At 38.1% G+C, this 12,569-nt stretch overlaps 1 protein-coding gene across 1 annotated transcript in view; it reads right to left on the reverse strand.

Annotated features, from left to right (window-relative positions):
• DPYD (dihydropyrimidine dehydrogenase) overlaps nt 1-8,545 on the reverse strand; it is a 955,731-nt gene extending 947,186 nt beyond the window's left edge. The window contains exon 1 of the mRNA XM_055402118.2: nt 8,400-8,545. Coding sequence (XP_055258093.2) covers nt 8,400-8,438 — 39 coding nt within the window. The 5' untranslated portion in view covers nt 8,439-8,545. The remainder of the gene's footprint in view (nt 1-8,399) is intronic.
• Between the last annotated feature and the right edge of the window lie 4,024 nt (nt 8,546-12,569).

Consider the following 12,569-nt stretch of genomic DNA (forward strand, 5'->3'; position numbering starts at 1 on the left):
AACAAAATGGATGGACCTGGAGGGTATTATGCCTAGTGAAGTAAGTCAGACAGAGAAAGACAAACACTACATGTTAACACTTATATGTGGAATCAAAAAATAAACAAATGAATGAAAATAACTAAAAGAAACATAATCACAGATATAGAGAACAAACTAGTTACCAGTGGGGAGAAGAAAGGAAAAAAGGGCAAGATATGGGTGGTGGATTAAGATATACAAAGTACTATATAAATGAATAAGCTACAAGCTTACACTGTATAGCACAGGGAATATAGTTAATATTTTATAACTTGAAATGGAGTATAATATATAAAAATTTTGAATCACAATATTGTACACCTGAAACTAATATTGTAAATCAACTACACCTCAATAAATAAATAAATAAATATTGTATATGATTAAACTATTTAGGGGGAAAAAAAACCTCATGTATAGGATAGTACTAAATTACTATTAGCATGACTGTTTTATGTGGTGTGACTGTACGTTTGGGGTCTTTTCACCCTTTTCTGTATCTTTTAAATCTTCCATAATGATCACTAAAAATAATTTTAAAATTAAGTTAGAGAAATGAAAAAAATGTTTTAATAAAAATTAACCACTCAAAAAGAGTATTTTGCTGTGAAAGTTGTCATGCTTTAATCCCAGGGATCTGCGAAGCGGAATTGAATAACTTACTCTTTGAATTATTGAGGATATCAACTTTTACACCAGCATTCCCCAAAATCTGTCATGGAAGAATATTTAGCAGAAGATCCCCCAAATTTTGAGGACACTGTGGTGCAAAGTCAGAAAAAAGCAAATTGTATTTCTGTGGGCCTGGGGACCCAACTATTTAAACTCTAGTTTCCACTGACAGTTATCGATCAAAAAGCACACTAGAGAAACTGATTCCTTTTTGGAATCTCTGTTCTTAATTCCTAGTTAAAGACAGTATCATCCTACAGACATACAAAAATACGAATTTATGAATTCCAGATCACCTTCACAGAACTCCAGCCATATATAGAAAAATCAGACTTCTACTGCATGCTCAGGGGAGATTTAGACTTATTTATTTGATTAAAAAAGAAAAGGAAGCAGGCAAGCATGAAAAAAGTAAAAATCAGATGAATAAGTATATCAAATTCACACAGCTGGTATAAATGGTGCACTTAATCCTACATAGCATGTAAAATACACTAGCTCTGACACCACCTCCTTGCATTTCCTTGATATGATCACCCAGCAGGTCATGTTTCCAAACAATTTCACCGTTCCCATATTTTATTACAAACCATCATTGAAAGACTGATCAATAACAAACTTGTTGAGGAATCAGCAGACTCTTCCCAGAGGTTGAGTGACTTCCACAAGGTCAGAGGCAAAGGATCTGACTTGTGGAGCAAAAATATGCCCAAGCTTGGCCCCTATCCTAGGATGCTTATTTACATACAGTAAATACACATTATCTTCTATCGTTTTGCTGAAGATCTTCACCTGGCCTTTAATTAAATATACTAAGAGTTTTAAAGCTTTAACACGCTACTATGGTCAATTTTTAATATCATTCAAAGGATTTCACAAGGACTAAAGAAGTGGATCTACTTAGAGGAGTCAATCTTGAGTAGGTAAAAACAAGGTGAAAACTGGAGGCTGAGACTTGCAGAGAGAAGTGAAGGTGGGAAGGGGTGTGGGGAGGATCAGCAGAGAGTGGTAGGTAATAAAATATTGGGGGAGCGAGAAGTGCAGTCAGGCTCCATCCTTGAGCACCATCTGTATAAATCAGGCCTGGAGTTGACATGTAATTTTGTGTTGGTCCCCTGAGAAGTGGCCCTCAGGGCTTCATTATTGATGAAGAGATTTTTCTTCAAAGTGGCCTAGTCAGGACTGCCTCAAGGGGACATTCATAAGCACTCATAATATCAATTTCCAAGCACCTGGGAGGTAGGAACACAGATTGTCTCTTTAATTATTATGATAGAGGTAGAGGATAGTGAGAATGCTATTACACAACCAAGCTGAAATCCTCAAAGAAATTAAATTATTATAATGTAATGCAAAAAGTTTATTATCTGAGTCATCCTTTAGAAAGGGCACACTTTACCTTTTCCTGGTGCAAAATAGGTTGATCTCCAGTTCCCTCTTCCCTCGGACTTAAAACAGTTACAAAATATATAATATTTTATATATATATATAGCATAGTATACAATACTGTAATACACAGTATATAATATATATTAAACATATAATATATATTAAATATGTATAATAATATTTATACTATATAAATATTATAAAATAGTATAAAATACTATACAAATATAGTGTGTGTAAGGATGCTTAGAAGCCCAGAAAAAACTTTCTTTGAAGCTAATATGATGGCTTAAAGAAACTTAGTCCAGTTAAACACAGTAGATATGGAGCTGGACACTTTTTCTTAAAATAATGATACATAAGGATTTCTTTTCACAGAAGAATACCAATAATCCCTTCCGAATATCATTGAGAATGCCAAGAAGTAAATTTCACCAATGGTTTGACCTGATCTAGTCATAAAAACATTCAGAAAAACACCAACAATTCAATTCACATGTACAAATGCAGAGAAACAGCAAGGGTTAGGAGTAGGAGGACTCCTACATTTGACTCCCTGCCACAGTGTATTAGATGTGGACAATCCTATATAGAAAAAGCCTTCACCACATACTTCCTCTAAATCTTTTACAGCTTACACTATAGGGCTTGCTATTCAATGGGTACTAAAAATATTTTTAAATAGAAATAAAAAGCAAATGAAGATAGTCCTTTTATTTGACCTGAATTTCAAAAACTCCCCTATCTCATTGTTAACACTGACAAAAATATTTCAGGAATTTACTCAAAAGTCATGTCTGCAACATTTTTTAATCTATAATAAGCCTCTCTCATAATTCTTTTAACTTCATTAACTCTCTCTTCCCTCACATATTTTAACAGCTTTTGATACCACTAGTTAATTCTTGGAGTTGAACAATATTCTAACCAAATGACATTTATATAACACATATGTATAACATATATTCAATCATAATATTTAAAATAACTACTACCATTCAAGACGTATATATTTCAAGGACAGATGCTGAGTCATTATATGTACATGACGCCAATTAAACCTTATATCTAGTACATGAAATAAATTAAGATTAAATCCAACTGACAAAGAAAGAAATGACAGTTTAGGAAACAACCTGACCACATCATACAAATAAAAATATATATAATATTGGTGGCAGGATGTGAACACAGGCCTGTTTTAACATAGTGTGTTTATTTTGTTTTTTAAACTAACCATAAAATAAAGCTTAATTTTGTGAAGTACAAAATCAAAAATTTTATATAAATATGAGTTGCTAACATCAATATATAGATAACTATGGTGAAGAGTCTGAAAGAAAAGTTATATGCTGAATTAAATACAGATGTTTCATATCTACTAGTATAACATTTTAATTAAAAGCAATGGAAGCAGTAATAATTATAAACCACAGGAAAGACATAATCCTATTAAGAGTTATCAGTAGTATAACTGGCTCGAGGATATCTGTGAACACCCACATTATTGATGTTTGAGGCCAAAAAACACCTTCTGTCTTAATATGGAGGATTAAGAGGAAACGAAGTCCAGAAGGCAAGCACGTCACATTTGAAAATCAAAATCCTGATTATAGATAAATTCACAATCTTAGAATGCCTTATTAAGTATTTTTTAATTAAGGCAGGATATAAATGACATAGAATTTTCTTTACAGTTTTAAGGACTATTTATCATTGCGTCCATTTAGCTAAGAAGCAGAAAGGCAAATTGACCAGTTCTAATTTTCAATCTTTTTAGCCACACTGAGGTCTAGATTATATCAAATGTCTCATGGCTTCTGTCACATTATTTCATGATGTGAAATATTTTCAGTCTCATTGTCTTTAATTTTAGTGTTTCTAATATTGTGACTTAAGATTATGCTAATTATTTGAATTCTCCCACAAGTGACCACACCTGTTTATCCTATAGGCAGGTCTATTTTTCCGCTCTTGTGTTGCCAGTTCATATACAGAGTATGGTAAAATACTGTATTCATATAGTTAAGGAAATTTACGGTAACTTAATGATCATCCAATTATCTCAGCATTTTGATTAGAGGTCTTCATAGTATTTTTATTAATTCCTCACTGCAAATGTGGAGCTTTCCACAACTGGATATTCCTTTTACAATGTAAGAAAGGATGCTATAGAATTTTAGCACAATTTTACAATTAAGCAATCAGTCAACACTATCTGCTATGATTAAGATTAAGCAGATCCAATCTAAAAATCTCCCTAGTGATAGATTCATCATTAGTCATTAATCTCACAGTTTTTAATTAAACCACTAAATGCGAGTCATCTGAATTCATGTGTAGGAGGCAGAATTTAGAAGAAAAACTATAATGAAATATACATATATATGACCATTCTTAACTATAGAAATGTGTATAGTACCTTAAAGCTACAAGGAGCTTCCACTGAAATAACTCCAAATTTGGAATAACTTTCCAAATCACATAATCAGGCACATTTCTACTGCCCAGCTAAATTCCTTAGAAAGGAGAAATACTTTAAAATTAAGTATTGTCCACAGGACAGCTTAAAGTAGGGAGAATAAGTATATTTTTAACAATGCAAACTCACAAAACAAATTAAAAATGAAATTTTAGTTTCAATGCTTTAAAAGCCTTAGCAAGTCATGACTGGACTTAAAAAAAAACATTTAGGTTTATATAAATAAATAATGCATACCTTCTGCAAAACTAAGTCTGTATTTTCTTCTTGGGATCTACCTCCTCCCTCCCCAGGGGCAAAAGCACTTATAATAAAGGGTATTCTTGCAATATCTTTTACCACCTCTACCAACAAATTAGCCTTTTTTACAAAATTCTCCTAAAAATTTAATTTCTCCAAGTTGTTACCATTATACTCCCATTTCCCAAAGCCATCATTTTATCTTATTTAATAAACACAAAATTCTCAACTGTCTTCTCAGATGAACAGAAGTTATAGGATCAGTTATTCAAAAACCATTTCCATTTAACTCTAAAAGTATTATGATTTTGTGGATATTGGACTGAAATCTTTTTTTTATTCACAGTAAATTTGAAATGAATTTATAACTACCAAAGAGTCATTAACTGATAATTCTAAGAATAAATCTTGCCTTGGGGTTGTGGAAACAGTAGAGTGGTATATAGCAATTCAGTTCAGTTATAAATACTTACCAGAATTATTAATATCCAAAGAGTTAATTAAAAGTTCACTGTACCTGCACACATTTTTCTTCAGCTATACTTCTATAGTAAATTCTCAATTATCCATGTCAGTGGAGAGGAACAAGACACTGAACAAAAGTGAACTCTTCCAAAATCATTCTTACTTGCTTTTAAAAGTATAGATACTGACATTAGACCAGTTGTTGATTCAAACTAAGTGAATTATTGTGAAGGTATTGCTGAGGTCAGGGAAAGTGATCAACGTCTGATGGTCACCTTTTTTGAAATCTTCCCCAAAGAATTTGGATTCAAAAGTCATTCTTGATAAAATTCAGTTGTATCCCAAAAGTAAGCCCACAAAGTAAAATATGTTTTAAAAGTCTATAGCTACCATTAATTAACTTTAAAATAAGTTATTTCATAGGCAGTGATTTTCCTTAGTTGTTCAAAATTTTTAATTTTATCATGCTTTGTTCTTTTCTTGAGACGATGTGAAGGTGTGACATGTTTATTATCTTCTCTGATTATTTTCCTTACTTAGCAAATCATGCAAATGTGACACAGAGAACTTAGGTATTTAAACAAAGTCACCTGTCTAAAAAGGCATAGAACTAGACCTCAACCACAGGCAATTTACGCCAGATCCCAGAACAATGTGGTCCTGAACCACATTAACATATCTGGAAAAATGTCTGGTTTCTCATACATCTTCTATAATGACAATAATTTTTGAGCATGTGAGCTGGGTTCTATTGCTGAGCACCTGTTATCTACTACTGCATCCTTGCTATGCCTATCTTCCTACCCAGGGATATTTTAGTTTTGGAGTCTGGTGACCTTCTGACCGTTTGTTATGCTCTCAGCCCTTCAAACCCTGATGCGATATTGGATTGAGGTTAGAAATATGGAGTGAGCACACAAAATAACTCTGTAAACCTCAATAACTTTTTGCCCCAGAAATAAAATATTTCTTGGCTGCTTCACTGAAACTTGAGGTTCTATAGGTAGCTTAAGGGGAAAATTAAATCACTGTTATAGTGGGTTGTCACTGTCACCTTCTGTTCTTTTCACATTTATCAATTGAACATGTACTCTGTTTTACACTGATAATTTTTTTTTAAAGATGGTGTGCTTCACATATTTGAGACTAAGGCAATGGTCACAAGCAGATAAAATTTCTAGACAATGGTTTTAATGAATTCATTCTAAAAAACCAAATCCAATGTATGCATTCAAATTTGATAGAAAACTGAGCCTTCATAATTCATTCAAAAAAGTGAACTTTGGTGAGTCAATAGGATCACCTGAGACATCTACGCTTAATGTGTTCCTCTAGACTTAATGTATTTTTTCTCACTGCATTATATTTTAATGATGAATTTCACGCTCTTTCATGGTACTCTAGCTTGGGAATCAAGGATATTACTTTGAGGGAAAAGAAAATAACTATGTGTGATGAAAGATGTTACTGATTAAAGTGTGCTGCATGTGTGAACTACATAAAAGCTGAAAAAGCTTAAATACCACTATTCTATATTACAAGTAATATCAGGCTGACTAAGGTTAGATTGAGGTGAGTAAATGTAAGGGTCTGACCTTCTTAAATAGTCTTAGTCCAACAATTCATGAAATTAAACTGGTCATTAATGTTTCAGTGGCATCTTTTCCTTAGTGTAATGTGGTTAAGAACTGATTTCATGGACAAATGCAAAACAGTTACCGATAAAGAAATTCAAAATTCAAAAGCCGCCAGCCCTCTGACATTCTTAACTCTGAAATCAGTACATCAGTACTACATGAAAGTTGCCAGAAGGTTACTATTTGAGTTAGCCCGGGGTGGTTAAGTCAAAGTAACAAGGACCAAAAAGGACAACGTAAATCAATCATCTTTTACCTTGTGCATGAATAAATATTGGGTTAAATATATCACACTGATCAATATGAAAATGTAAACTATCCACAAGAGAAACCACAAGTAAAATTAAGTAGACGTACACATAGCATGTGCGTGTGTGTTCAGTCATTCTTTGGCTCTAATTACTACGATGGATTTTTCAAACCAAATATGGAGTCTGGAGAAAACACTACTACCATCCCCCAAACAGAACACAAAGTTCCTACAATCAGTGTTAGAGGCAACGCAGTGGCAAAAGCAGCTCTTTTGCAAACAGGTGGTTTTAAAGTTTTACTTAAGCCAGTGACTGAAAGGACGGAGGAAAGGAAAATGTCATTTCTTAAAAAAACACGGGCATGCACATACATTCTCCCAGGGAAGAAGGACTTAAATTTTGAAAAGCCCCAAACAAAACACAACAAAAAACTAAAAAGCAGTTTATTTTAGCTCAGAACTGTAAACAACTGGATTAGTATGTCTAAAATCACTGCTTGTAATTATATTCCTCTCGCCGCATACAGAAAGGTCCTAGGGAGAAATTGAAGGAAACGGTCACGCTACTTCAGGGTGGGCTTTATTCACAGGAAGAAAGATGACATTTTCACAGAAACAGAGTTCAAGAGAAAATAAAAAAACTGTGGAGAAGAGGAATATACAGTTTATTTCGTATTTCTGAAGGCACTGTATTTTTCATGTTCTCAATACCCTATCTCGTTCTTCCCAACGTTCCTTTCATAAGCAATACTAAGGCTAGCAGTGGCTGCTGTAACTTACACATAGATCTCCATTATTTCTATCCCTCCACCTTTGCACATATGCAGAATTCAGCGACTGGAGGTGGGGGTAGCAGACAGGTATCCCGAACACTTACAGAGCAAAAGAGGAGGTGCGGGACAGGCTGCGAAATGAACGCCCTTATGAGAAAGTCCCTCTCCCTCGAACTCTTCCAGTGCTTCAGTCACGGCCACCCAGAAACTTCGGACCCCGACTCCGAAGTAAACAGCCAGGTCCCAACGCGAAGGACACCCGTGCGGCCGCGGACTCCCACTCCTGCCGCCAGCCCCCACGGGGCGCCGGCTCCTCGGCCGCTCCTCCTGCTCCGCAGACGTCCCGCGGAGGCAAAGTTTCCCGCGTCTCCCGCTCTTTTCCCGGCCCGGCGGTGGCCGCAGCGCCCTTTCGGGCACCCACCAGCTGCGCTCCGCGCCCTCCCCTCGCCAGCCCGCGCGCAGTCGGTACCTCGATATCCGCCACGTCCTTGCTCAGCACAGGGGCCATGGCGATGTCCAGAGCCTGGAGTTTCCTTGCCAGGAACCCTTGCGCGTCCTCAGGCTTCAGCCAGAGACGAAAGTGACAGCTTGCCCGAGCGCCCCTAGAAATAGGAATCGGAGGGCCCGAGGCGCGGAGGCGGGGCGGGCGCCGGGCGGTGCCGCCCCCGGGGCGGGGCTGCGCGCGGGGCCCTGCGGCTCCTCCAGCCCCGCTCGGCGGGCAGAGCGACGGACTGGAGCCCGGCCCCGGCTCCCGCCCCCGCCCCTCCAGCTCGCAGCTTGTTTTCCTGCTACTCGCGGCAGGAAGGGAGGGAGGGAGCGCACTGGCGTTTGGGACTGGCCTTTGCTCTATAAACTGTTCGAGGCAGGGCTAGGTAGGTGGGGGCTAGATGCGAGAGAACCGCAGGATTAAAGGTAAAAACAACCGGCGCCCTAAGTTAACAAATTATTCCTTTTCTTTCCTTCCGCAGGAGCCCTGCGAGGTGCAGAAACATTGTCTTTTGGCAACTGCATCTTCAGAATTCCTCAGGGATAAGGTAGTAAATGTTCCTCCGTGCATTCAACAAATAGGCGGGAACAGGCAAGGGCAAGGGTTTTCTGAAAATGGACGGTCCCTGGGGGCGGGGGCGAGGAGAAGAGGGGCCAGGAACAGAGGTGAGCAAAAATTTCTACTGTCAGAAGCTGCAAGCAGTAAGTCTTGTAGGTGGAACAGAATCAAGGTTGTATATTTGCAGGGCAATCCATTCTAATGGCCTTTAAAAAAAAATTCTAAAATGTGAAGCTCTTGTCAAGAGTTGTTCTTTATGTTTTGTTTTAGAGCTTGCTAGGGAGAGGGGAGCTATTTCATTTGGAGATGGTCTCAATCCAGAAAATATTCTCCTCACCTCTGAGTATATCTGTACTCCAGATGTCTCCATTCTCCCTCCATCGTCCTCCTCCTGAAACACGACTTGCTTACTTCTGTTAAGGATTTTATTACACTTCTTAGTTCTCTTGGCTAGACAGTGAGCTCCTTGGGTTCTAGTATTTCCTATTCATTATTATTCTTTCATTAGTCATCATTTCATTCAATAAATATTTATTGAACATTTTCATTACCAAACACTGTGTTAGGTGCTCTGGCTATAGTCTTAAAGAAGAAACATCACTCTTATGGAAAGTTCCTCAGAGTAAGGAAATGAGCAAACTAATAGGAGACTGAGATGCCTGCCTGGAAGGTAAAAGGATTAGGACAGAATTAAAGGGAGTGTGAGTGCTCACTATCATGAGTGGGTGGGAAGACTTCTTTAAACAAACCATCAGGTTACCTTCCAGAACCTGGAATTTACTAGGAGATGGATACATTTTTCTTAAATAGTGTATTAAGAAAACGTAGAAAGTTACACAGAAACCTTGAAATTTTTCTTGACTCCCCTTTTCTCCCGTATTTAATGAGCATCCCCAAGCTCTCAGGATTCAACCTCTTAAATACATCTTGGAACATTTCTTCATTTCTCCATCTTCACTGAACCCACCAAGAGCCAATCTGATTGTATTGCAACTTCAATTCTTACTCCTTTTCACTGCAGATTAAGTTTTCATGTCAATGTATGGCAAAACCAACCAATATAATATTATAAAATAATTAGCCTCCAATAAAAATAAATAAAAAATAAATAAATAAAACGCATTAATTGGCTCATAAAACACACACAGAGAATAAATCTTTCAGTGATTCTCACTGCATTCAGAAAAATACAAACTTCATAGGACCTCTGAATAACCAGTCCTTCCCCTCTTCTGCAGCTTCACCCTAGGGCTTCTCTTGCCAAGAGTCACTGTGTTCCAGTTACAAACTAATTTTCCGTTCTACCACTTTTCTCCCTTTGTACATATCCTCCATTCCACTGGTACTTTAGATCTCAAAGAAACCTTCCCTGACCCATCCCCACCACCAACAAAGTTAGACCCACCTTACTTCTGCTATCCTTTCACGGTACCCTATTTCTTTCTCCATGAGTAAGTAAGTGTTAGTTGCCCAGTCGTGCCTGACTCTTTACGACCTCATGGACTGCAGCCCACCAGGCTCTTCTGTCCATGAGATTTTCCAGGCAAGGATACTGGAGTGGGTTGCCATTTCCTTCTCCAGGGGATCTTCCCAACCCAGGATTCAAACCCAGGTCTTCTGCAATGCAGCAGATTCTTTACTGACTGAGCTACAAAGGAGGCCCCATAGCCCTGTCAGATTTTACTTGCCTATTTACTTGAGTGTGATTTGTTTAATATATGTCGTCTATTTCGAATGTAAGCACCAGAAAGCTAGGGTCCATATCTTGCTTGGTAGCTTACTGAATATTCAGTTCCTAGGCCAGCACTGAAACATACAAGAGAAATACTGAGTGACTGAATGAACTCAGTAGATCGTGAAGTAGATTTACACACTAAGCAGTTTGTTTTAGAAACTGTAGTTTCACTTTACCATGTATTCTTCTCAGTTCAGTTCAGTCGCTCAGTCGTATCCGACTCTTTGCGACCCCATGAATTGCAGCACACCAGGCCTCAGTGTCCATCACCAACTCCCAGAGTTCACTCAAACTCATGTCCATCGAGTCGGAGATACCATCCAGCCATCTCATCCTCTGTCATCCCCTTCTCCTCCTGCCCCCAATCCGTCCCAGGATCAGGGACTTTTCCAATGAGTCAACTCTTCGCTTGAGGTGGCCAAAGTATTGGAGTTTTAACTTTAGCATCAGTCCTTCCAATGAACACCCAGGATTGATCTCCTTTAGAATGGACTGGTTGGATCTCCTTGCAGTCCAAGGGACTCTCAAGCGTCTTCTCCAACACCACAATTCAAAACCATCAATTCTTCGGTGCTCAGCTTTCTTCACAGTCCAACTCATATCCATACATGACCACTGGAAAAACCATAGCCTTGACTAGACGGACCTTTGTTGGCAAAGTAATGTCTCTGCTTTTTAATATGCTTTCTAGGTTGGTCATAACTTTCCTTCCAAGGAGTAAGCATCTTTTAATTTCATGGCTTTAATAAGCATCCACAGTGATTTTGGAGCCCCAAAAAATAAAGTCTGACACTGTTTCCCCATCTATTTCCCATGAAGTGTTGGGACCAGATGCCATGATCTTTGTTTTCTGAATGTTGAGCTTTAAGCCAACTTTTTCACTCTCCTCTTTCACTTTCATCAAGAGGCTTTTTAGTTCTTCTTCATTTTCTGCCATAAGGGTGGTGTGTGTCATCTGCATATCTGAGGTTATTGATATTTCTCCCGGCAATCTTGATTCCAGCTTGTGCTTTATCCAGTCCAGCGTTTCTCATTATGTACTCTGCATATAAGTTAAATAAGCAAGGTGACAATATACAGCCTTGACGTACTCCTTTTCCTATTTGGAACCAGTCTGTTGTTCCATGTCCAGTTCTAACTTGCTTCCTGACCGCATATAGGTTTCTCAAAAGGCAGGTCAGGTGGTCTGGTACTCCCATCTCTTTCAGAATTTTCCAGTTTATTGTGATCCACACAGTCAAAGGCTTTGGCATAGTCAGTAAGCAAAAGTAGATGTGTTTATGGAACTCTGTTACTTTTTCTATGATCCAGCAGATGTTGGCAATTTGATCTCTGGTGCCTCTGCCTTTTCTAAAACCAGCTTGAACATCTGAAAGTTCACGGTTCACGTACTGCTGAAGCCTGGCTTGAGAATTTGGGGCATTACTTTACTAGCGTGTGAGATGAGTGCAATTGTGCGGTAGTTTGAGCATTCTTTGGCATTGCCTTTCTTTGGGATTGGAATGAAAACTGACCTTTTCCAGTCCTGTGGCTACTGCTGAATTTTCCAAATTTGCTGGCATATTGAGTGCAGCACTTTCACAGCATCATCTTTCAGGATTTGAAGTAGCTCAACTGGAATTCCATCACCTCCACTAGCTTTGTTTGTAGTGATGCTTCCTAAGGCCCACTTGACTTCAGATTCCAGGATTTGGCTCTAGGTGAGTGATCACACCATCGTGATTATCTGGGTCATGAAGATCTATTTTGTACAGTTCTTCTGTGTATTCTTGCTACCTCTTCTTAATATCTTCTGCTTCTGTTAGGTCCATTCCATTTCTGTCCTTTTTTGAGCCCATCTTTACATGAAATGTTCCCTT

This window comes from Moschus berezovskii, chromosome 4, assembly GCF_049115385.1.
Source record: "Moschus berezovskii isolate FMDL1 chromosome 4, NW_MosBer_1.0, whole genome shotgun sequence".
Classification (NCBI taxonomy): Eukaryota; Metazoa; Chordata; class Mammalia; order Artiodactyla; family Moschidae; genus Moschus; species Moschus berezovskii.